Genomic DNA, 26896 nt, shown 5'->3' with positions numbered 1-26896 from the left:
AGCCAATCAGAGCGGCAAGAAGCCGGCCCCTGCCATGACAACGCTTCCATCACTTCCGGGCTGAGAGCTACGGCGGCGCGAGACAGCGACCGCAATATACAACGACATAGAAGAATAAACAATCATCGCACTATATTTGCCGCGTCTAGCTCTTCTATAAAAAAATTGGTTTCGCCATTTTAAATGGGATGTTGTGAGTCTGACTGAAGCAGCTGCGTCAGCGTGGAAGCATACGGTGAGTGTTTATTGTGTCTACGTATGGTGAAGATGCGCGCGGAGAAGGTTGATTTACATATTGGAGACTCGCATGCATATAGTAAAGCATCAGATGCGCGGTGTTTGGTATGAAGAGGGTTTGCATGCTCTGACAGCTGAAGAATGTAGGATATTGATGGTATCGCATTCCACTCTTGATACTGATGATCATCTCAGGCCTCTGGATGCAATGACACACACATACATCCATCTACATACATATACAAACATGTCTGTGCTTTATAGCCGTGATCACGTACATCTCTCATTCGTTATACACTTGCATGCACACTAAACACATTAGTGCTCAGGTGATGACCACACACTAATCTCTCTCACACACAAACAAACCAACACGATCTTACATTAGCCAACATGACAACACATTCACACGCCATCAGATTCTCTGTGTGATGGCAATGCAGACGAGCAGATTTTGTGAAGAATAAGATGTTTTGCCTAAATTAGGGCACAGGTAAGTGTGCTGGTGACATGGGACTGCAGTTTGTTATGGGTAATTTGGAAGATAGTGGGTTGACATGCTTTGAGATAATCCTGTGGATTATGTGCTATCAGTTGAAGGCCAGCACTAAGAATAAGCAACGCGTTTGAATGGTGACCATGCAGGTTAGTTTACTAGATGACTTGACTTGAAGTTGGTTGTAGAAATTGTTTGGTAATAAGGATATTTTGTATAGCTTTAGGGCACTAGGCTGTGTGTGTGTTAATTTGTGGTTTACGAACAGCTTACATTATAGAAAAAATGTCCCCACAAGGATGGCAATATCCAAAATCCTTGTCCTTGTGGAGATGAGGAATGGGCTCCCATGAGGAAAACTTATAAATCATACTAGGTGATGTTTTTTTGAAAATGTAAAAAATGCATAACATTTTCTGTGAGGGTTGTGTTTAGGGGTAAGTCCAAAACACACTTGTGCTTAATAACAGGGTCACAAACAGCTCACAATCCATGGTATTTAAATGAATGCTGAACCCAAAAATGTAAATTCAAGTATTCAAGATAATTTTTGTCATGTCATTCCAAACTCGTAAGTCTTCTGTTAATCTTTATAACACAAATTAAGATTTTTTTTAATGAAACCAGAGAGGTTTCTGTTCCTCCATTAAAAGTCCAGGTAACCAAAACTTAAAAGACCAAAAACAGGCACTGCAAAATGAATCCATATCAACATATTTCATTTAGGCTCTCTTAAGTTTCACTAAAATTCATTTAATTTAACAGATCTTAAAGGGATAGTTCACTTTGAAATAAATTTTTGATATGTTTTATCTTACCTCAAGGGCATCCAAGATGTAGGTGTCTTTATTTCCGCAGTAGTTTCAATTTTGATATTTTTAGGTCAAACCGTTCTTGTCTGTCAGTCATATAATGCAGGTCGATGGTCACTGTCTCAAAGAGCATGCACAGAGTCCAAATTAAAACAATTCCCCATCGTCCAAATTAAACAATTCCCCATCGTAAGTACACATTGATGGCCTAAGACACGAAACGAGCGGTTTGTGTGAGAAAACGAACAGTATTTATATCGTTGTTATCTCTTGAACACAGCACACGTCCAAATGATCTGACGGCGCGGGCGGGTATAGATATATACATAGATGTCGCCTTGGCTACGGTTTCGTTCCAATGAACTGCAGTAGCGAAGGCAATACACTAGATGTCGCTTGGCTACGGTTTCGTTCCAATGAACTGCAGTAGCCAAGGCGACATCTATGTATATATCTATACCCGCCCGCGCCGTCAGATCATTTGGACGTGTGCTGTGTTCAAGAGATAATAACGATATAAATACTGTTCGTTTTCTCACACAAACCGCTCGTTTCGTGTCTTAGGCCATCAATGTGTACTTACGATGGGGAATTGTTTAATTTGGACGATGGGGAATTGTTTTAATTTGGACTCTGTGCTTGTGTTTTGAGACAGTGACCGTATACCTGCATTATATGACTGACAGACAAGAACGGTTTGACCTAAAAATATCAAAATTGAAACTACTGCGGAAAAAAAGACACCTACATCTTGGATGCCCTTGAGGTAAGCTAAAACATACCAAAATTTTATTTCAAAGTGAACTATCCCTTTAATTCGTGCTTCAAAGTCAAAGGTGAGTAAATCATGACAGAATTTTCATTTTTGGGTGAACTATCCCTTTAACACTATAAATAGTCCTAAGCAAGATGCTGCAGAGCATCTACAGAGCGATCAGTGCTGTGGGGCATATTCAATGACATTTATTTCAAAAACTAATTTGAGCCCCTTTCACACAGAGATTCCAGAAAATACACGGATAATGTGTTGTTTGATTTTGGTTCATTCACACTGCCAGTGATTTTCTGGAATCTGTGAGTGCGTTCACACACATCCCGTAAAGGCACGTGACGTCAGGATGTTATAACTCCTGTCAGATGTCAGTTCTGCTGATAACTCATCGTCATTTCTACACGAAGATGAGTCCATGCTCCCCAGTAGCGCCACTGGGTTTGCCGAGTGGCTTGTTCCCCATATGCTATGGCATAGGTTGTAGAAAGGCCCGTGCGATGGCACGTGCGTCATTACTACGACACACCCCTTACGGCATCGGTCCTGGCTTTTGTTCATACAGGACTGATCCGGGCAATGTTACTGGGTCCCCATCCCGGCATCAATCCCGGGACGTGTTTGCGTTCACACAGAAGGCACTCTAGCAATTTTACTGCAATTTCCTGGGATCAACGTGCTGTGTGAAAGGGGCTTGCACCAAGCAAGATTAAAACACCAATACAATGTGATTTTGATTATGCAATGATGGTTTGTACTGTACCGCCATTGGACACATAACATGCACCATATAGATTGTGACAAAATATCATAGTATTGGATGTTTAGCAGTTCAGTCAGTGTGTGAATTGATTTCCAACTTCCCTGTGGGCTTGATTCTTCACGATTGTCCCACTACAGGAGTGTATGACTCATGTCTCTATTCCCACACCTTGAGCACGAGGTGATGGACCAGCCAAACAAGTCTGATCACATCCAAGCTCTTCAAGTGATGTATAATGGGGATTATGGGTGGTAAATGATGGTGCTCCGTTCAGTAATCTTGGTAGGTGTGTCTAAAATGTGCCTGTTCCTACACTTCTGCAAGCGCCGTCTGCATTTTTGTGCGGAAGAGTTTGATCACAAGTGGAAAAGGGAAGAGAACACTTTCCAAACTTGTTTTGTTTTTGGTTTAAGTGTCTGATGTTAGTAGTTAATTACTGGTTCCTCCTTTCCATGTTAAAGCTTTGTCACTTGCCTTTAGTGTTTTCACAGATTTTCACACACAAGCCATGTTGGTGCTTGCCCGTGCAAATCTCAACACAATGCTAGTGTGTTGAGAGAGGTTACCTGAACGTTGTTGCCATGTAGCGTGTTCCGGCTGGTTGATATTTCCCAGTTTCATCCTTCAATGTAAAGCCAGGTTCACATTGTACGATTTTGGCCTGAGACAAATGTTGAGAATCCTAAAAGATTCCTCTAATCCTAAAATCTGAAGTCTTTGATGGCTAGTTTGACATGTTCGCCAACAGCCCATTAATGACCGTTGCGATAAAATTTTACCTCCGATGAAATTCTGACCGTGTCAGAAGAGTTGAGGCACAGTCCTGTAGTGTGACTTCGCCTACGACGACCATCACAGGAAAAACCAATAGGAGCACCGAACCTGATGATGCAAATAGTGAGACAACAACAAACCACCACTTGCTCCACACACATTGTCTTAGTTTTTGTCCATTTTTCATTTCAAGAAAAGCTGTAATCAAAATCAACAGTAGAGATTATTTTTGTTTTCAAGCCACCATTTCTATCCCTCATATAAATGCAGCTCACATCACTGAACGTGTCACGGATTGATGATGTAAAACTCCGGATGAATCTTCTTGCGTGCGTCTGTTTTTAACGCGCCTTGACTTCCGTACAGTCTGACATTAATGACAACTGAGATCCTACAGTATGGCTTACAGCTGGGATCATGTTCGTATAGTCTGACAAGCAACAATCGTAAAGGACTATTTTTTAAATCGTATAGTGTGCACCTGGCTTAAGTCAATGGGATTTGACCAAAAACGCATGTCACATGACCATTCATGATCGACACTGGGCATGCATGTACAACTGTAAACAGTTGCCGATTGCTCTAATAATAGTTTGCCTCTTGGGCATGTAGGCAGCTGCAGTGTTATAAAATGCAGTTTAACTGCACAATGGCTAAAAAGGACAACAAAGCATGCAGTTCCATCTGTTATTGTTTACAAGGTCTGTAGCGTAATGGTCATATGACAGGGGCTTAGCGAATCAGGGGAGGATACACAATGGTCCAGAAGACCAAATCAGGGAGCGAATGTAGGCCTTCCTTTTTTAAAAGTCTCAATCTTCTACACTGAAAGTTTTCAAACTAAAACGGAGTCTGCAGCATTTCCAAATGTCTCCACAGTCGAAAACCCCGGAGTAGTGTAGACAGCAGTGGCAAAAGTTATGCATTTTAAAATCAAAACGCACTCGTGTAAACAGGGCCTAGAGCAAGCATCATTAATTAGAAATTATATTACAGAGTTAATGTAACCGGTGTGAAAACAAGTGAGTACTCTCTCTTTCTAATGTGTTGTGGCAGTGCAGGTGAGTTTGGATCTGGTTGCTAAGAGGAGATGATATTTGATACCTTAGTTTTGCTGAAGATCTTCACTACACTGACCACTTCTCAGATGACCATCTAGTAACTAACTATTGTGCCTCAGATGCACTAGTCTATCACAGTTTGATGCGCTTGTTACCAGTACTGGACTTGGTTATGAAATGATATTGAAATTGTGATTGAAAGCGTGTATAAATGGAAGTTCGAGAGACAGAGGATGATCAATCGCACATTTATTAATCATATTTCAATGGTAGAAGTGGTTTGGCATCACCTGGTTATGCCCCATCTAGCATTTTTGAATTGTAAATTTGGAGTTAACCTAAATATTTGACATTTATGAAGGGGTGATTGGTTGTTAAATGTTTACTGATAAAGAAAGAGAATGTTTATCTTTTCTTGGCTTTAGTGTTAACTGTCCAAATGATTTTTGGGACTCTGTATCTTTCAAGAATTATATAAGTATATTTTAAAAGCTGTACTGGTCCCTCCCAGTCCCATTATAGTAAGCAATTATAATAATAACTAACTAGACAGCTAGAGGCCTTAAGTTAATAGACACCCATTTTAAAGTTCAAGACACCATCCTTCCCTTTTCCCTCATTCACCTGTAAAGGATTTTATTAAGAAATATTGATTTTGTTGATATTCTGACCTACCAATTGAAACAATGTTGTTAAAATTACTGTTTTAAAGTTTGAGGTCAGTAAGAAGTTAAAGAAATCAATACTTTTATTTAACAAGTACACATTAAATTAATCAGTAAAGACATTTTATAATGTTACATGTAAGAAATGTTGCTTAAGCAGCAAATCATCAAATTAGAATGCTTTCTGAAGGATCATGTGACACTGAAGACTGGAGTAATGATGCCAAAAATACAGCTTTGCATCACTGTAATAAATTAGGCCTACATTTTAAAATATGGAAAAATGGAAAACATTTATTTTAATTTGTAGCCTAATTATATTTCACAATATTTAAAATTGGATCCATATTTTTTCACCTTTTTTTGCAGCGCCATTGGGTTCCCCACCCTTCCTATTAGTTTGAAACGGGGTGTTTTTGCAGTTCTTTGGGTATGTAAATGACCTCTGTTATGATTGGCTAACCTCATTCTTCATATTCCACACTGTTGTATATATCAGAATATATCAGTTTGCTGAATAGTGAAAAGGCCTTAATAAAGTAGTCAAACTTGTCATGTTAATGTGCTCTTGGTGATGACATTACTGATTTCTGGACGACCTAGTTTTTGCAGCTTAGTTTCTATAAATGGTCTGTGTGGACTAGAGAGGGAGATTTGAACATAACACGTCTCCCTAGTCTGTGACATTCCTCTTGAAGGAAAGGTTTTCACGCCCATGTGCTACCGGTCTCTAGGTGATCACGTCTGGGATTTCACAGGAGTCGTGGAATGTTCTGTCCGTTATTGCTGCACGATACTCAACCCTCTCACAGTGCTTGAGGGCAACGACTTTACCACATGATGTTTATCACAGCAACATTACAATCCACTATCCACAAGTAGTTTGAGAAGTCTATTTTTCCTCACATGATAAGAGCAGGTGTCTCCAACCCTGCTCCTGGAGGGCTACCATCCTGCAGACTTCAGTTTCAACCCTGCTCCAACACACCTTTTTTTCAGCTAACCTTGAATACCTTGATTATCTGCTTCAGGTGGGTTTGATAAGGGTTAGAGCTGAACTCGGAATGTCCGTTTTTGTTTTGGTCTGTGTGATACCGCACGTTGCCAATTTACCCAATAGTATTTCGCCACCACAGGTTGCCAGTTGATGGAATACACAGCATATTGCAGCCATGGAAGCCAGCGAACAAACTGGGTCAGAGATAGCAGATTCTACCTGACCTAAAAAGCCTTCGCACTCATCTAAAAATCTCTATGAATGGGAGCATAAAATGTGATATCAGCTCATTGTAAATCAATAAACTCATCAACTTACAGTGTGCAAGTCTCCTCGTCTTCCATTGTCAATTGCGCTCATTCTTGTTGCGTGTCCTCAATCTGGCAACCCACGTTTCCATGCCCCCAAAACGCTGTTATTGTGTAAATGACGGTCAAAACGCATAATTTTTTTCCGTTTTTAGTTCGGCCCCTAAGGCAGTAGAGTTCATGTCGCAATATTGGAAATTCAATAAGAGTTGTTCCAAACCTATGATCTTTCTTCTGTAGAACACAAAAGAAGATATTTTAACAAATGTCTCTTTGCTTTTTTTTTTGTCCAAACAATGAAAGTCAATGGTCTCCAATGTTGTTTGGTTCCCAAAGTTCTTCAAAATACCTACTTTACTGCAACTTCTCCCCCCAAAAAATTATAGGTTAACCTTGAGTAAATGTTCTGTAAAGTGTGCATTTAATAATTTTAGGGTCTCTTTAAGTGTTAAGTCTATGATGACTGGATCATTATTGCAGTGATTATTATGTTTCTAGCATGTTATATTTTTGGCAACACTTCTTCTAACCCTAATTGATGGAGTGTGTTGCTTTTCATTTCTTAAACAACCATGTAGGAAGAAACATCATGACCATATTCCAGGATAACATAGCCAAGATTCATCAGGCTCAAATTGTGAAAGAATGGTTGGGAGGGAGAATGAAGAATCATTTACATGCATGAATTGGCACCTTTGGGATGTGCTGGAGGAGACTTCACAAAGGGACATAACATCACAACATTTATTTCCATCAAGAGGTGCATCAATTTTTATATTGTATATTGGCATTTTATAGGTCACCTGACTGATAGATATAGATAGTAACATTGGCTGACCACAAATCCTGACCACCTCCAAACCTCTCTGGTGAGTCCACGATTGAAGCCACAAGGAGAGAATGCATTTCTGCTGTATAGCTGATACTTGAGAGCGTCTCTATCCTGGATTGTATTTTTGACCTTCCTCTAAAAGTATCAAAACCAAAGAAAGAAGTCAGCCGTTTGTTTTTCCCAGAGAGAAAATGGGAAAGAGGCGGTTTCCTTCTTTGTTTTGCTATTGTGCACAAGTGTTGTGTTTATCTTTGGCTGAAATACATGCATCTTCCCAGAGTGTTTTTGGGGAAGGCTGTTTTCACTTAAAAATCAGGGTTAAATTAGGTCAATGATTTTTAAGTTCAGCACTGAGCTGCTGGATTATCAGGTCAATCTTTATTTGGCATTTCAGAATTCGGCCAAATTTGTATTTCATGTTCTGGATATGCTCGTCCACCCCCCCATCTCTTCCCCTCAACACACACATGCATTCATGAACACATCCTCCTCTCGAACAGAACACTTGTTTTAGTGTGAGCTTCATCCTTCCAGAGCGACAAAGCCTGTCTTGTTTGTCCTCTGAGCTCAGAGCGTACACTGTTTACCAGCCGTCCCTAGTTAAATCACAGTGGTCCTGTCACAGTCTTGGCGTAGTGGTTAACACACATGCTCATACGGTAGAGTAAGGCTGTGTCCGAAATCAAACCGTAGACCCTCTTTCACTATTCCCTACATTAGTCCACTAATGTAGTTCACTTGAAGGAGTGAACGAAAACGAGTAAGCAAATTCAGACACTGAGTTCCCCGAAAGGGCTGCCGCTTTTGCATAGTTTGTGTTTGCCGTTTAATAATTATTTGAAACTTAGCAAACTCGTCAGCTCCAGTAGTAATGAAAAGATTTATCTCCAACTTGGTCATGGAAACTGTGTATAAACCTTAATTAAACAATTGAATTTGTACCTATATGATATTATGCTGGAGCCACATTGGACCAGCGGTTTGGAAAGTGAATGGATGGATGATTCAGCTGTGGGCGCCATATTCTGGTCAGATGCAAGAATTAATTCAGCATGAGACTCTCACAGTGCATTATGGGTATTCTCTAGCCATTGAGTGTACAACAGTTGTACACTCGTTATTGCGGTACATTGTGAAATTGAATAAGTACACTCGATAACGTCCACTATGGACCACTACAAATGCCTGTCCCCTCAAATAGTGGCTTATTTAAGGGTATAGGGGGCTATTTAGGACACAGCCTAAGTTTAAGTACAGCTAGCATCATTTATAAAGTTTATAATGTTGTGATTCACCTTGTAGCTGGTTGATTTGTTTCATGGCTTATAACTCTTTAACAAAGACTTTTTAAATTCTAAATTGTGTTTTTTTTAAAAGCACATTGACAAAACACACTTTGCTTGTTGTATTTCCCCACAGGGAGAGCTCATCTTTAAACCCAGGAGGCTTTGCACGCCGTCAGAGCAGGAAGCTGGAGTGGGAAAAGGAAATGGAACAGGAAATTGCCCTCTTAGCCAGCAGGTTTGACAAAAGGCAGTAGAAACGTCAAGAAGTAGCATCTATACCATAAAGAACTTCAAGACCCAGAGGAAGCCAGCAAGACCTTCAGAAAAAGAGGAATACTATCACGTACTTGGAGGAAAGTAAAGAACAACACAAAGTAAGTGGAGGACAGAAATCAAAGGTAAAGCTTGGTGTGGTTTGAGGGCATTAATCACTAACTTCATCTTTTTTTCTGTCTCATTCTTGTCCTCTGATTTTTTTTTGTTGCTCAGGATGAAGTTGAAGGAGGACATGTCTCCTCTCCTGCTGCAGGTCTTTCGATCGGTCGCCTGGGTTTATTCCGTCATCACATTTCTGCCCTGGTACCTGCTCTCCGGAGCCAGCGGGAACCAGGCCCGTGCTAAAAGGATCAAAGCGCGCACAGTAAGTACAGCATAGGATGAATAGGCCCAAAACATCAGCACAGATTCATTCAAACCCTGGGTCCTGTTCAAAAGTTTGGGAAATAATTCCTGTCGTAGAAATCTGTATTTTCAGCATCATAACATCATACATTTCTTTTCAAGATTTTTTTGATGAATAGAAAGTTCAAAAGAACAGCATTTATTTTAAATATAACATTGTAAAATGTCTTTATTGGCACTTTTGATCAATTTAATGCATCCTTGCTGAATAAAATATAATTTCATTTAAAAAATCGTACTGTCCCCAAACTTCTAAACGGTAGTGTACCTATTATAAATAGAGATTATCGCAATTTATCTTAGATTAGCAGAGGGATTTGAGTCACTTTCATTACTGAATAACATCACATAATTAAATTGCTGGTTTAAAAAAATAGTAATATTTTAGAGAAACTAAAATATGATGAATTAGGCGACAAGTGGTTTGACTGCCTGTGCTTGACCTACATTTCCCCCATGACCTCATTCTAATTTCCTATCCCATCAGGTAAGCGGGACCCCGGCAGGGCCGTACCGGGCCGTGAACAGCCAGCAGAGGTTGGCGTCCCTGCTGCACGAGGGTGTGGATACTTTGGATAAAGTTTTTGAATATGCTGTAGTACACTTTCCTGAAAGAGACTGCCTCGGCACAAGAGAGCTGCTGAGCGAGGAGGATGAGATACAGCCTAACGGCAAGATCTTTAAGAAGGTAAGACACACACACACACACACTCATGTTGACTCAAACTGTACGGCCACACACTCTCAATGGCTGTGGAACTTTAGCCGCTTTTCCACCATCGGGCCAAACGTTTCAGTTGTATAAGCATAAGAGAAAATACATTTTTGTTTTTCAAAAATAGCTAGACCACTAAACACACTAAACGCATTATGGAGTTTCTGTCTACTGAATTTATCATTTTCTTTTTTTTTGGAAAGATGTTTCATCAGCTAAACAGTCTGTATTTTGTTAAACAACAGTACAAACCATTAAACACACTAATTCTATCCCTTACAGCCTTGTTTTCATTCCTGTCAAAAAATAAATATGACTACAGTCTATTATTATCAATGCTAAAAAGTTGTGCTGCTAAATATTTGTGGAATCCGTAAAATTAAAAAAAAATTTTTTTTATAAATGACTATTATAAAGAATAAAATTATACTGACCCCAAACTTTTGAAAGATAATGTGTGACTAAAATCAGATTTAGGCTGTCAGTGTGAACATAGCACTTTCCATGAGAAATGCTTTAAACACTCTTCTGAACATATACTTACACAATATTCAAGTAGATATAGAGTGTGTCTAAGGTTAAGTGGACAGATCCCGAGAGAACTCTCTCGAGCTCCACAGGAAGAAGTTCAGTGGCCGTTTCTCTCTGTAAACAGAGTTGATCTCTGGCCTGTTGTTGTCCAGAACTGTTTACACGAAATTGAAAAGAAGTCTCATGCTGCTGTGAAAGCCACTGAGAATTTCAATACAATGCAACCCTGACTCCTCTCTGCTTCTCTAGGTGATTTTGGGTGATTATAACTGGTTGTCGTATGAAGAAACGTTCCATCTGTCTCAGAGGTTTGGTAGCGGGCTGGCCGCTCTGGGTCAGAAGCCTCTTTGTAACATTGCCATTTTCTGCGAGACTCGTGCTGAATGGATCGTAGCAGCGCAGGCATGCTTCATGTACAACTTCCCCTGTGAGTATGCAAATCATGAACACACGGTGTTGTCTCCAATATCGGCTGTATTGTGCTGACTAGGACAAAATATCAGGTCAAAAATGGCAGCACTGCTGTGGTACTAGATCCAAGATCACACTGAAAACAGAACTGTTATTCACTTTTCAAGCACACACACGCATGCATTCTGCAGCAAATCTGATTCTCATTAATCAAGTTTCATTCCAATTCACATGCTAAACCATACTATACATACGTAAAGTATGCAAGATGTGAATTAGTGCATCTCAAATTTTAGATGCACAATGATGTTGAAGATAGTATGCCAAAGGTGTCTGGATGGATTCTCAATGTCCATCTGTGCATGCTTTTTTTTTTTTTTTTTAAGATTAATATTACCCACAACCCTCGTCCCTTGGATGTTTCAAGTTTCATTCAAAACATTGCAGAAATAGAAAAGCTCAATAGAGTGGTGCAGGGATGACGTCAAAACCCGGAAGACTAATTTACCACTGATTCCTTCAAGATTTTCCTATGGGGTTTTATAATGTGTTTTTTTTTTTTTTTGAGTAAAATAAAGCCTGTGGTAAACATAACTTTACAATATAAATGGATTTAATCGATTTAAAACGATATAAATGAATAAAAAAAAAAAAAACTGATTTCTCTACTGACATCATTCTCTAAATGATGTTCTTTCTCTCCGTGTCAGTGGTGACCCTGTACTCCACATTGGGAGGAGCAGCTATTGCTCATGGTCTAAACGAGACTGAGGTCACACACATCATCACAAGCAAAGACCTGCTGCAGAGCCGCCTCAAGGTGAGACCCAGACCGATGTCACACCAGTAAGCTCATGAAGTGTCAAAGCTGCTGTCGATTATTGCTCTGAATGATTCTCTCTCTCTCAGGCCATTCTGCTGGAAGTCCCCAGACTGAAGCACATTATATTGGTTGATATAAAGACCACCAGTTGGCCTGATCTCCCCAGAGGCATCATGGTCCACAACATGGGTGCAGTGCAAGAACTGGGGGGCAAAACTGAAAATGGTAAGTGCCTAAACTCTCAAGTAGCATAATACGTTGTTTAAAATTATACAGGTGTTATTTACCATCTTTAATATTATATAGACCTATAGACCTTGTTGCCCAGAGAAACGAGGGTGCCGCCATCTTTAGAATATTGTCTTTGAACTTCCGTTTTTGCAGTCGCTCTGTATATTTCTATGGCATTGCTGTCCAGGAGTAATTAGATTTTAAAGTGGATTTACTTAATGTAAAGTTAACGGAAGTTATCATGAGGATTGTAATGTTTAAAGCAGATGTCTTAAAGGGCACCTATTATGACTCTTATCACAAGATGTAAAATAAGTCTCTGATGTCCCCAGAGTGTGTATGTGAAGTTTTAGCTCAAAATTTTTTTACAGCATGTTTAAATAGTTCAGAAAAACTCAGAAAAACACGCTGTTTTAGTGTGTATCCCTTTAAATGCAAATGAACTGCTGCTGCCGGCCCAGGGGGCGGAGCATCACGAGCTCGCGCTCAGAGCCAGGACAATCTCATCTGATAATATCAGAACAGAAACTCTCAGTGGCGGTGTTCATATCGACTCGGAGTCGGACAATAATGCCCACAGAGCCAGAGAATATATGCTTTATGGAGATAGAACAGGTATAGTTTAGTTTAATTATGGTTATAACTTATGTCATCTGCTTTTATCCACTATTAATACAAGCCTGCTGTAGCAAACCCCGTCCGAATGATGACCAAAATATACTGATGAGTTCATTGAAGTTTATTGTACATCACACAAAAGATGAAGCGTTAGTTTTACTCCAGAGAATCACTGTAAGAGCTGAATAAACACAGTATAAGAAGTGCGCATTAAAGTCTTATCCATAAACGCTCTCTCTCTCTCTCTCTCTCCCTTTCATTATCATCAACATACACAGTGAAATACAAAACACTCGTTACAACTAACAGTAAACAAATATAAACACACCTTTTCAGTGGGTGCTTAATAAACTGGTAAACCTTATCCATAAAATTACTCGATGAGCTGTCATAAAGTGTGCGCTCTTACTTTCATTTCTGCCGTGATCAGTAACGTTAGGCCTGTCACTCCGGAGAGTGTAAGCTGGATCACAAACAGTACAGATCCATCCTCGAGTAAATGAAGACTGCTTTGTTCATTCTTACATCCATCAACAAAACACCTCAATCGCTTAGGAGACATTCTTGTCTACAGCTGCTCAAGCGTCAAAACAATGGCGGACTCTGTGTCCAGCTCACTCAGGGCGGGTCCATGCTCAAACTGCGGTGTCAATCAACAGTCGTGGGAGGGGCCTGTGCAAAGTGACGTCACATTGCCCCAAATCTGAGAACGGCTTGCTCTGAGACAGTGCTTATGATTTATGGGGATTATAAAAAAAGCACTGGGCGGATTTTATCATTATAGGGTGGTTGTGTACACACACTGCCAACACACATTTATGTTCAAACACCATGTTAAAGTGAATTTTGCATAATAGGTGCCCTTTAACAAATGTCCGGGAAGATTTTAAAGCGAGCCGTTCATTCATAAATACGCAAGATCGCTGTGGAAACCGGAAGTCAAAAGACAACGAGCGCAGCGCTGAAAAGGGGCGGGGCTACATAAGGTCTATTGTGGCTTTATATCTGCCACCCTGCTCAAGATATCAGCATCGGCCAACACAAAATCCATATCAGTCGAACACTAGTTTATATGCATACCGCATATTGTTATATTTGCATGCCACGTATGGGTTCATATACTACTTGTAGTATATAGTATACTAAATATAGCCAAGGGATTCCTAATACAGAATAAGCATGAGAGAAATTCACAGTAGCCCTTTCTTGCTGATGATAGAAACACCACCCTTTGTCATGTTTTGAACTGTACTGACACAGTAAACAGACTAAGGACCAAAAGAGCTGTAAACATAGATTTTGTTCAGGGAAGAAAGAGAGCAGGATCTTCCTGTCAGATGAAAAGAAGACTTGAGGGCAAGCGAACCGGTGTTGAGAGCCCACACACTCAGCCTTTGTGTCAGATAAGAGCAACTGTTCAGAAAACCCCTCAGGAGATAAGAGAGGGAGATGTTATCTTTATTAGAGCAGGGTTTCTTCTGTTCAGAAAGACTGAGATAAAAGGTTTAGACATATCACTGCAGTATTAGACCTGTGTTTTTTCTGAGAGCCTGTCTTGCTAGTCTTAACAGGTGTCAGTTATGGCCGTTGATGCCGATGAACATCAGTTGTGCCTACATTCTGCCTCTCAAAAAACTTTTTTAAATTTTAAAATTGCTTCATATTAAAAATAATAATAATAATAAATAAAAATATATAAAATATATATAATTATTATTATTTTTTTAATAAATATAATACTTTATTTTACATTACCATTTACACACACACACATAAAATGTTTCTTGAGCTGCGAATCAGCATATTAGAATGATTTCTGAAGGATCATGTGACACTGAACACTGAAGACACACTTTCCCATCACAGGAATCAATTACATTTTAAAATGTTATTTTACATTGTAAGTATACTCACAATATTAATGTAATATTTTTGATCAGATAAATGCAAGCATATTTATATATATTTGACAAATATTAATATTATGTGAAATATTAATTTCCATTTATTTCAATGTATATACAAAATAAATACAAATTGTGGTAACTCGACAGAGGTGAAGGGTTTAACAGCTTTTTGTTTATTAAACTAGAGCACATTTCCTGGTGCCCATGCTTTAATTTACATATAATTTGCATATTTATGCATTGCATATTTATGACATCTGTTTTGGACGGAGAAATTCTGATGATGTGCAAGAAATCTTGGCAGCCACCAGTTTCCCATTTAAAAAATGAGTTTTTTACTCCTTCAAAGTAGTTATTTTAGAGCTCTTCTGTCTTAAATGGCACTACAACATGGCTGCCACTAATGAAGGAATGTGAATGTGTCTTTCTCTGTGTGCAGTAATGGTGTCCCGCAGGCAGCCTGTCCCGTCTGATATCGCAGTGATCATGTACACCAGCGGCTCCACAGGCATTCCTAAAGGAGTCATGATCTCCCATAGCAACATCATCGCTGGCATCACCGGCATGGCTGAACGCATTCCTAACCTGAAGTATGTTTCTCCGACGCCTCTATCTAGCGTGGTTCTGTCTGTCCATTGATTTTTAGCTGGTAAAAAGCTGTTCTCCATTGCTGAGGTGCTTCATTTTATGTCTGTATAATAAATTAGCATTTTAATGTCTCATTAATTAAGGTGTTAAAGAAAAATGCTGATCACAGCGATATGATTAAAGACACCGATGTTCTAAAATGGTTACCTGGGAAGCAAATCCATGATGTTGGCGGTACTAGTTAATTTACCCATGATCCTGACCTTATGGTTAATGTACACTGCCATTCACTAATGTATAGTTTGGGGTCAGTAAAAAATATATATTTTTGAAAGAAATGAATACTTTTATTCAGCAAGGACGCATTAAATTGATCGAAAGTGACAGTAAATGCATGTATAATGTTACAAAATATTTCTATTTAAAATAACACTGTTTTTCTATTCTTCAAAGAATAGAGTATTCTTCAAAGAGTTTTTGGCATAATAATAATAAAATCAGTGTATTAGAACGATTTCTGAAGGATCATGTGACATGGAAGAATGGAGTAATGATGCTGAAAATTCAGCTTTGTCATCACAGGAAAAAAAATACTTTTTAATATATGTTAAAAATAAAAATAAAGTATTTTCTATTTATATAATTGTTTAACAATATTATTGTTTTTACTGTATTTTTGATCAAATAAATACAGCTTTGATTGAGCATAAGAGAGTACTTCCAGAAACATTAACTAATCTTACCGATCCCAAACTTTTGAACAATATTGTATATTTAAATGTATAAAATCTAATGAAAGTTTGGTTCCAATGTATTTATACTTTAATGTGTTACTGGACGGTTCATGTGACTTTGTTTACTGTTCCAAAATGTGACGCTTGACAGTGTGTGAATATTTTGTGAAATTAAGTTGTTTTCGCATTTAGAATCAGAATCACAAGTACAGTGGCTTTTACATGTACAAGGAATTTGGAAAATTAACAAGGAAAATGATATTAATAATAAGATAGACATCTATAAGGTAAGATGGGAAAGTGAAAGAGAAACCTATAAAAAATAGATGCATTAACTGTACATCAGTGCAGGATGTGCAAATGCTCACAGTTTGAAGAAGGTGCAGTATAGAAAAAACTGTACTTAAACTATTCTAGCCATTTTGATGCTTTCTGTGTCTGCAGTAGCTTTAGTTATTGGCATAGGATTTTCTGTTAACAATGTTTCTTTTTTATTGTGACAGTGAGAATGACACCTATATTGGCTACCTGCCACTTGCTCATGTCCTGGAGCTCAGCGCTGAACTAGTATGCGTGTCACATGGCTGCCGGATTGGATATTCGTCACCTCAGACTCTTGCTGACCAGGTACAAACACACACACACATACACTTTAGTCATGCTATTGTGACATCATCACCATGTCAAGCTCTTTTACAATCTCAGAATACTTTTGATTGCCAAAGCATTTGCATCATAACTGCAAACAATGAATTGCAATTGAAATAAAATTGCAATAGTAGCATCTAATGTGCAATATCTTGTCTTGTTTTGTCCCTTCTCCCACAGTCATCTAAAATTAAAAAGGGCAGTAAAGGAGACACCAGTATGCTCAGACCAACACTGATGGCAGCTGTTCCTGTAAGAACTCACAATAAACGCACACAGTGGTCATGATTAGGGCTGGGTTGATTTCTCGATTTAATCCGATTCTTATTTTGATGAACCTATATCTATAAGTCCCTCTGTAGTATTCATTTTACCCCTTAAAACTCATCTTTGATCACCAAAATGACACATTTAAACGTTTTTTTCATTGAAAAAAATTCTTGAATGTAACTCTACACCATTGCCTCATTTAGTATACACGGTTCTATGAATATGCAAATCAGCTCCGCCTCCACTCACTCGCACCAGCTCAGCGATCCACTCTTTGATGATCACACGTTGACGTAATTGGTTACAAGGTACTAGTTTGTGACGTCAGAAACACCAGAGATTTCAAACCACATTTTTGAGACTGTCTTTGGTTCACTGCGGTTTTAAGGAGAAAATACTCATTAATAGTGTTGACATATAAACAATATTAAAATCTTTTGTTTTAAAGCATATTAAAAACACCACATAGACATATAAACAATATTAAAAACTTGATTTTCACCACAAGGGGACTTTAAATCCCAGGAATCAATCTTTTAGTCTGTGCTGTTTTCAGGTAATGCAGCTTTAGTTGAGACTTTTTGTTTTCTCCATGAGAAAAAACTGACGTACTGTGCCAATTCAATGTTCAAATCACATTGAATTGAGATCGGATATTTTATCGAATCGAAATTTGTGTCAAATACCCAGCCCTGGTCTTAATGAGAGAGAAACACTTCACTCACAGCTATTATGTCTGTGTAGGAGATTATGGACCGGATCTATAAGAATGTGATGACTAAAGTTGATGAGATGAGCAGTGTGCAGAAAACTCTCTTTGTTCTGGCGTACAACTACAAGATGGAGCAGATCTCTAAAGGATACAGCACGCCTCTCTGTGACAGGTATAATACAATAACATTAACGTGATTTCTTCCAAAACTCGCTGGGTTTGTTTAGATGGAGGAATGTTTTTCTCTGTTATATATTTTTTTAATGTCCAATGTCATCTTGTTTTTGTGTTCTGCAGGCTTGTGTTCAAGAAGGTTCGCTCGTTGCTGGGCGGTCACATGCGTGTGCTGTTGTCTGGCGGAGCTCCTTTATCCGCAGCTACTCAGCGTTTCATGAACATCTGTTTCTGCTGTCCTGTGGGACAAGGCTATGGTCTCACCGAGACCTGCGGAGCTGGGACCATCAGCGAGTGTAAGCATGGGATTCACTTAGAAGTGAAGCTAGGACTCCGGACTGGAGTATTGGGACTAAACGCAGCTGTAGCAAAGTTCACTTATAAGGGAAGGCGAACGTAGTGTGAGCTCTAGAATTAAAAGGTGTATCATTACTTCAAATCAAGGGGTGTAGGTTCTAGGATTAAAATAATTATATAGAATTAAAAGCTTGATCGGATTCACTAAAGATTCTTAAGAATAAAATGATTCTTAACTGATGTTTTCTTATTTTTGAACTTAAAGTCAGCATCAAACAGAAGTTGCGATTAGTTTTTTCACCCTTATTGTGACGTATATCTGAGAGAAATGGCTTCTTGAACAAGAAAAATGTAGGGTGGGACTTGATTTTGTCCTTCGGGAATTGATTGGTTCGTTGGATCGTTGTGGTTTTCTGTTGTGAGTGACAGGTTGTCCCGTCTTCGCGCCGGTAAACAAGTCATCAGAAAAGAGAAAAGATGATGTTGCAAGAGGAAGGGAAAGTTAGTTTAATTAAAGATTACAAGGGCACATGAATAAAAAAAAAAAAAAAAAAACTATGTGTGGATAAATCATTTATAATAAATTCTACAATATATCATAGCAAACAAGAATTGTCAATTTTGTTTTCATGGTGACTTTAAGAATATTTTGTATTCCTAAAAACATTTCTTAAGAATGTTCTTATTATTTGTCTTAAGATTGTTCCAAAGGCAAAACTTAAGAAGAATTCGAATTCCTGAAGAGAATGTTCTTAAAAATCATTGTAAATAACCTCTCAGCGTGATAGTTCACCCAACAATTAAAATGCTGTCATCATTTACTCACCCTCTTGTCGTAAAATAACTATTTAAAATAAACGGTGCATTAAAAAATGCTACATTGAGTGCTGGAGCTAGTTGAGATGAAAATATAGCACATGCGTTTTATGATTATTACTGTAATATGCAGGCAGCATAAAAAATGTGAACTTCAGGAACTGCACTTAAAAAACATTTATTATGTACTTAAAATGTATCTTTAAATCGAACTACTTTACTTCTTTAGGCAGTTATTTGTGAACCTGCCCCCTAGTTGCAGGATTCCCACGCTCATGGAAAACCTAGAAATATTGGGAGAAGTCATAATAAAGGCTTGGAAAATTATTTCTGCAGGTCTTAAAAAGTCCCTAACAAATTAAGGTCTAAAAATCAGAGCAGAAAGTCTTTCATTCATAAAGTATTGGCATTAAATGTTGCATGCATTGCAAAAAATGTATATCTTCCTCAGTATTTTTGTCCTGTTTTCCAATACAAATATCTAAACATCTTTGATACATTTACTTGATAGGCAAATGCAAAATTTATATTTTAACAAAAGTAAGTGTTTATGCTTTTATGCACTTACATTTAGAGAACATATTGACTTATGTATTCCCTTCAATTTATTCCTTAATTTTCTTTAAGGAAAACCCTGTGTTTTGTGTTATGTTCAGCTCTGAAATGTTTAATTGGCCAGAAATAATTGCTCTTTGACTGCAGTCTCTTTGTAATTAAAAATCATTATCCAGCAATCACAAACGACTAAGAAAAAGGTCATAGGAATTCATGGGTCAAAAAGTATGGGAGCCTTGGGATTAATACATTTAAATCAATGGCATGGGGTCTTGAATAAAAACCTGGGTTAATCCATTGGGTTAATGGAATTATTCATTCGATTACAGGAACCTGCAATGGCAGTGTTAATAGTAAAGAGAGGGGAAATTCTAGCTCATATAAAAATATGATGTAAATGTATAAAAGTGTGTTCATACTGTGTGTGTGTTTGTTTAGTTTCTGATTACAGCACTGGACGTGTTGGAGCTCCACTGGTGTGCTCCGAGATCATGCTGAAGGACTGGGAGGAAGGCCAGTTCATCTTATTAAATATTAAGATACTGAGTTTAAATCTTATTAAATATTGCCCATTTTAATGTCTTTTTCTTTCTGTCCATAGGTGGTTATTTCAGCACCGATAAACCAAACCCACGAGGAGAGATTGTGATTGGCGGCCCCAACGTCACAATGGGTTACTATAAAAACGAGCAGAAGAACCGAGAGGACTTCTTTGTGGATGCGAACGGCCAGCGTTGGTTCTGCACCGGAGACATCGGAGAGTTTCACACTGATGGCTGCCTCAAGATTATCGGTGTGGAGAGACACACATACACACAAACCTTCTTTCAAGACATAGGCCTGGTTAGATTAAGCCAGGAGTAGGCCTTTGTTCAGTTAGGACATCTAGGGTATTGCCACATCTGGCTCATTTGGAGCTTTTGTGTTGAAATCTGGTGCCTTTCCTCCCTTAGTTCGGTTGGTTTAAGCATATATGAACAGGGCAATCACACTCAGATCTGCACCAAAACAGACACTCCGAGATCGCCTGAACAAGGTGGTGTCAGCCCGATTGAAAACGAGCTCTGGGGTGGTAAGAAAGCAATCCGACCCAACGGACCGACAAATCAAGCGGTCTCATAATTCATAACCGGAAATGTGTTCTATAAAAAGAAGCAGTGTCTGATTCTGTGAGTGAGCACATTAGTTATCACTGCTGAAATCCAAAGAGCGTCTCTTCATCTTAACGTCCCCCGTAGTCAATAATTTCATCCCTTAAAAACTCATCTTTGATCATCCAAATGACATATTTAAGCATTTGTTTCCTTGATAAAAAAAAATCGTCATGCCTTAAAATAGCTTTAATGTAACTCTACACACTTGCCTCATTTAATATACGTGGTTCTGTGAATATGCAAATTAGCCCCGCCTCCACTCACACCAGCTCAGAGATCCACACGTTGACGTAATTGGTTTCAAGGTAATTTGTGACGTCAGAAACACCAGCGATTTCGAACCGCGTTTTTGAGACTGTCTTTGGTTCACTGCAGTTTTAAATACTCAGCAATGGTATTGACTTATGAATTTGCACATGGTTTGTCTTAAAGCTTATTAAAAACACCACATAGACACTTATAAACAACATTTAAAAGCTGGATTTTCACCACGGGAAAATATTGTATTATATAATTAAATATACATAATCAGTTAATAATCAGCGGGAATGACTGCTATATTCGTAAGTGTTTGCGTGTATCAGGACAGCTACAGATAAAGCCACAATAAGCTCGCGGAGTGAACTTGTCAATCCATCTTGAATGACGCAGAGGAAACTGATCAAGAAGAGGACAGCTTTACTCACATATGACTTGCATAAACACATTTGGTAGGCTATGAAATGTTGCCTTGTGAAAGCGAACCGAACAAAGAAGAAAATGCAACATTAATTCACTGTTTCAGAACAAAGCAAACCATCTGTAGGTCTGAAAATGGCCTTAAGTAGCTTTTAGCCTTAGAAAAGAACACTACTGGTGTGCATTTTGAGACAAAAGAACTGCACTGACATACTGTAAGATATCTCGGTGCAAGTTGCTTTGAGTTAAAACAGCTCAAACATGCATTTTAGTCTGGGGCTAGGCTTGAGCCTTGTCTGTGAAACCGGCCAATAAAATCAATAAAATAGTAGTTTTTATGTACGTTTCTTTTAATGGTCTTGGCCTGTGTGTGTAGATCGTAAGAAGGACCTGGTGAAGTTGCAAGCTGGTGAATACGTGTCTTTGGGCAAAGTGGAGGCTGTGCTCAAAAACTGCTCATTCATCGACAACATCTGTGCTTATGCCAACAGGTGAGTGCAAATGTGCCCATACATACGGAGACAATTCAGCACTCACACATGCTTCATAGATGAGATGCATAAATCTTTCTCTCTCTGCACAGTGACGAGTCTTATGTGATTGGGTTTGTGGTGCCCAATCAGAAGCAGTTAACCACCCTTGCTGCGCAGAGGGGCATCAGAGGATCATGGGAAGAGATCTGCAACCATGCAGAGATGGAGAAAGAGGTTCTACGTATCATCACAGAAGCGGCTATAACAGGTCTGTCAACAACAGGGCAAAATAACAATTGTGTAAATAGAATATATAGATTTAGTTTGAAAGAAATTAATACTTTGGTAACTCTTTATTTTGATGGTCCCTTTTGAACATTCTACTGACTATAAGTAACTTTGCAACTACATGTCAGCCTATTCTAACCCTAATCCTCCCAGTTTACTAATACTCTACTAACACTCTAATGAGAGTTAGTAGACATGCAGGTGCAACGTTACTTATAGTCAACAGAATGTGTTAAAGGGACCATCAAAATAAAGTGAAAAAACAATACTTTTATTCAGCAAGGATGCATTCAATTGATCTAAAGTGACAGTAAAGACATTTATAATGCCACAGAACGTCTATTTCGAATAAATACAGTCCATTTGAACTTTCCATCATCAAAGAATCCTGAAAAAAATGTTTCACGTTTTCCTCAAAAATAAGCAGCACAATTGTTTTCAACAAATTGTTTTTTGAGCAACAAATCAGCATATTAGAATGATTTCTGAAGGTTCATATGATTTCACTGGCCCAGTTCCAGTAAAAAAAACAATTCACTTAAAATGTCACATTTTTGTTTTAGTAGTAAATTTGAAATATAATCTCTTTGTTCTGATTCACAGGTAAGCTGGAGCGCTTTGAGATCCCAAAGAAAATCCGCCTGAGCCCCGAACCCTGGACGCCCGAGACAGGCCTGGTTACCGACGCCTTCAAACTCAAACGCAAGGAACTAAAAACGCACTATCAGGACGATATCGAGAGGATGTACGGCGGCAAGTGAATGAAACCAGGGGTCAGCCGGTGGTGTGATGTGGGGGTAAGGGGTTTAGGACACACCATACCACAATGCCTATATACGACAAAAAAACAACCCACAATCCTCTGCCTTCCTGCTTCCTGTGATGTTCTGCGATCAAAACAGTGACACTTGAATTTTGGTTATGGTTTGATGAGAGGGAACCGAGCGAAAGCAAACGTCACCTGCTGAAGCAGGTACTAAATAGCGCACTTTTCTCAGATGATTCACGAGAGTGACTCCTGGAAAAGACACAATACAACCTACAGACTGTGAGACTTTGGACCCCACCCACTTCTCTCTTCCTTTTCTCTCATTGGCTGTCTTTGGTTGACACCCCGCCCTCACGTTATTCTGTAGGATGCGCTTGATGATTCCACCCTACTGCAAACCGGTCACACTGAATTGTCATCTCGAGTCTATGCAGGGAAGCGTTTTACAATTTTTGTTGCTTATTTCTTTGTTAGTTTAGAATTTTTTTTTTCTCAAGGACTGATGTTTTGGTCTGAAACAGCTTTGTGAGCCGTGCAAGATTTGGATGTGTATGGAATGTTTCTCTAAATGTATCTGTTACAATGTAACTTTTTTTTTCTCAAAATGGAATTCTGGAGTGTGTACTTGACATTTTGTCACTTTGAACCTCGGCTTCTGTTGTTTACCTGTATCCAAAGTCTGTTACGATTGCCCTGTGTGAAATTATTAATGTAGTTCAAGTGCTAGAGCACATTGAGGACTGTGTACCTAGAAAGAGCTGCAGAAACTCATATCAATCCTGACCAGGAGAGACCAGTATTAAACCGGATAGAGCTTTTCTAATGCGAGAAAAAATTCTCTAATTCAACACCAAAGCAGTTTAAACACTGCAAAGAGCTGTTATGGAGAGCAGTCTTAAGCCAGAGATGTGCTCTAATACAGAAAGCTAAACTGAGTTGTTGTTTTTTTGTCAGGGAAACTCCAATTTCACTCCCATACATCATCCAAATTTCATGTGTATGCTTTGCATTTAATATCTGCTCTTCATCTGAAAAATTCACTCCTTGTGAACCTCTGCTCCCCCATGTTCCTTTACTCATGTCTACAGGGTTTGCCTAAGGATCACACAAAATGTATGACTCCATACTTACAGCGTATATTACTTTGAACTCATTGTTTTTTTTTGTCTGAATTTGTAAAGCCTTTATTCCTTTTTAAAATGTCATGTACAGTTTGATGTCAGCCATTGTGTCGCATGGATGTTTTGCAAGGGGAATGCAAAGTGGAGTAGTTTGGGTACCCTTTTTGTTGTCTTAAATGGACATTTTTTATTATATTGTGATATTGTCATTGTATGAAATGATTAGTGACTTCAACAAAGAGGGGATGTGTGAATTTGAATGTGCAATAGAGTTATGCATTCGGAGATGCATTAAATGATACGCACAGTCCGGCCCCAAGAGCGTCTCCAGCCTCTGCGATGTAACGGAAGAGACGCATTTATTCTGATTCGGACTGTGCAGATCTAGAACATGAATTGACAACTGATGCATTATGATTCACATTTGACTTTGCATGATTCAGGAGATGTAAACCAAACAAGCTTCGATTATCTTGGACACTGACAAATGTGGCATTTGCAAATATGGGACAAATGTTTCTAAATCTGTACATTTATTCATTATTTATGTGAAAATGTACCATATTTGTTGATTTTTTTTTTTTTTTGCACTTAATATTTTCAAGACAAATAGTTTAACCTTTGTTTTTTTATATTTCTGGATTCCTTTAGGCACAGCTTTGGTTAATCTTTTGTTGTAGAAACACTCCAGCTTTACCATCACAACATGATGCTCTTTAATGAAAGTACTTTATTATTGTTACTATTTTTCTTTGTCCTAAAAGGAACTGAAAGCAAATGGTGTTCCTAAGCTAGACAAGTCTGCCTTTCCTAAGCTCGATGGAGGATGTTGATTGCCTTTTTTTACACAGTGGAAATTAAAAGTGGTTTATAGGAATTTATACCTTGGATTAATTTATTTTTCTCTTCGAATTCAGGGAGTGACTCATCCCCTCTTAGAGCTGCTATTCTGCTCACCTTGATTGTGCTTCATTTACATCCTGCAAGATCATTGGTTCCAGCCACAAGCAGCTGGCCAATCAGCTGTTAGTCCAGAGAGAGATCCTCCTTATTTCTGATTTTATGAGGGGAACCGTAATCTGATTGGTGCATTCACCTGTCAATCATGTCCTTGGCAACAACTAACCCAAATGAAAACCCAGAGTTCAGCCTGTTAGACTCTGATGCCATCAACATGTCTCTCTAACCGCATTCTAGTTTCCGTTCTTGAAGTCCTTGATTCAGAATGACGTTTAATGTCTGCGCACAGATCTATTGAGCATTTCAGACACACAAAGAGGATGTTTGGTGGATTCATTCTCTCTCCTTCTGTTGCCCGCTCCCTAAATATAACTTTTAGGTCAATTGCATTTAGCAGATGTAATAACTCCTTTAAATATGTTTAGTCTTTGTTACTGACTGGGTTTGGGGTCTTTTCTCCTCTGTGTGGGTGGTTAGTGTCTTATGACAAGCAGGTCATAGCAAACAACTCCATTATTTATTCGTGATTTGGCCTTGAAACTATGTTATACGGAATAAAGTTTTGTGAATTATGAGGGGATCTTTTGAGTATTATTCATGTGCCATTATTTCCTGAAAATGTTTTTAGTTTTAAGAAATTATCATCAGAATGATTCATATTTATGATTTTAAATAGATTTGTCTATACATTTGTATATATATATATATATATATATATATATATATATATATATATATATATATAATTATAAGAGAACGTGTAATTTCATTTAATAGTACATTTGGGTGGATCTCTTGTGATTCACCAGTAGATGTCAGCATCATATAATTTACCCTAGAGAGAATCACTCTGAAATCCATGTCTACTGTACCTTTTGCCTAGTAATGATAATAATATGCTTGAATGTTCCTCATTATTGCTCAGAATAGACTAGTCCTTGATGAAGCAAAAATCTTGTTCATGTATACATTTTATGAAAAAAATGCAGTATTTACTTAAGATATGCCATATTCCAAAGCAAGTCAACATTAAATAAAAAATCTGTTCCACTACAGCAGGAAAATGGTTTGGAAAAGGCAATTTAGATTTACTTTGATGCATGTCCAAATTTTAAAGAATTTAAAAATACATTTCCCGATACAACTAAAAGTAAGCTTCCTTTTTTTAAAACAAATCTCAATGGTCTATCAGAATTGTGCAAACTCAAGAGTGGGACAAGATATTTTGAATAAGTACGCATAATTAAAGCACGTATCTGTGACCTTGCTCGTTAAACGTCAGTCTATTTAATCATTACTCTTTAAACATCCGGGGCTTGAATCCTCATATGATGTGCGCCACTCAATGCTCGGCGGATTGCTGCTTCAAAGCGCACCTATATAACTCTAGAGTCAACTAAACAAGTCAGTGCTTAGAAGAGTATCGGTGTCCATGGAAACCAAGGCCACAAGCTGACAGCGACTGTCTTTAGAGATCATCAGGAGGTGGAGAAGGGAAGCAGACAAAGAAATTCTTAGAAACTTGGTGTGAAGTCAGCATAGCTTTGTGCAAGAAAAAATAAAGTCAGTGAATGGCATTGTTTAAGAGGTGTTGAAAACATCAAATCAAGCATAGTGATTTTAATTAAATAGAATGAGTCAAGCGCTGCACACAGCTGTGGATGAGGAACAGATAAATAACTCGACCGCGCATCGGTCATGCTACACTAAACCCAATACAATCTCATGGAAACTTTTTTTTG

The 26896-nt window shown here is 38.4% G+C and overlaps 1 protein-coding gene across 1 annotated transcript; it reads left to right on the top strand.

Moving 5' to 3' along the window:
• acsl3b (acyl-CoA synthetase long chain family member 3b) lies at positions 1–25732 on the top strand. Its single transcript, XM_081374003.1, has 17 exons — positions 1–235; positions 9134–9374; positions 9490–9640; positions 10169–10369; positions 11177–11354; positions 12049–12158; positions 12248–12386; positions 15357–15507; positions 16743–16866; positions 17068–17139; positions 17902–18041; positions 18167–18339; positions 20150–20224; positions 20313–20504; positions 21920–22034; positions 22127–22284; positions 22908–25732. The coding sequence occupies exons 3-17, from the start codon at positions 9491–9493 to the stop codon at positions 23063–23065; spliced, it is 2136 nt and encodes a 711-aa protein (XP_081230129.1). The 5' UTR covers positions 1–235; positions 9134–9374; position 9490; the 3' UTR covers positions 23066–25732.
• The last annotated feature ends 1164 nt before the right edge of the window (positions 25733–26896 follow it).

Source organism: Scardinius erythrophthalmus, assembly GCF_964197995.2.
Source record: "Scardinius erythrophthalmus genome assembly, chromosome: 9".
In the NCBI taxonomy this organism is placed as follows: domain Eukaryota; kingdom Metazoa; phylum Chordata; class Actinopteri; order Cypriniformes; family Leuciscidae; genus Scardinius; species Scardinius erythrophthalmus.
The sequence above is the reverse complement of the archived record's forward strand: the minus strand, read 5'-3'. Positions and strand labels throughout refer to the sequence as shown.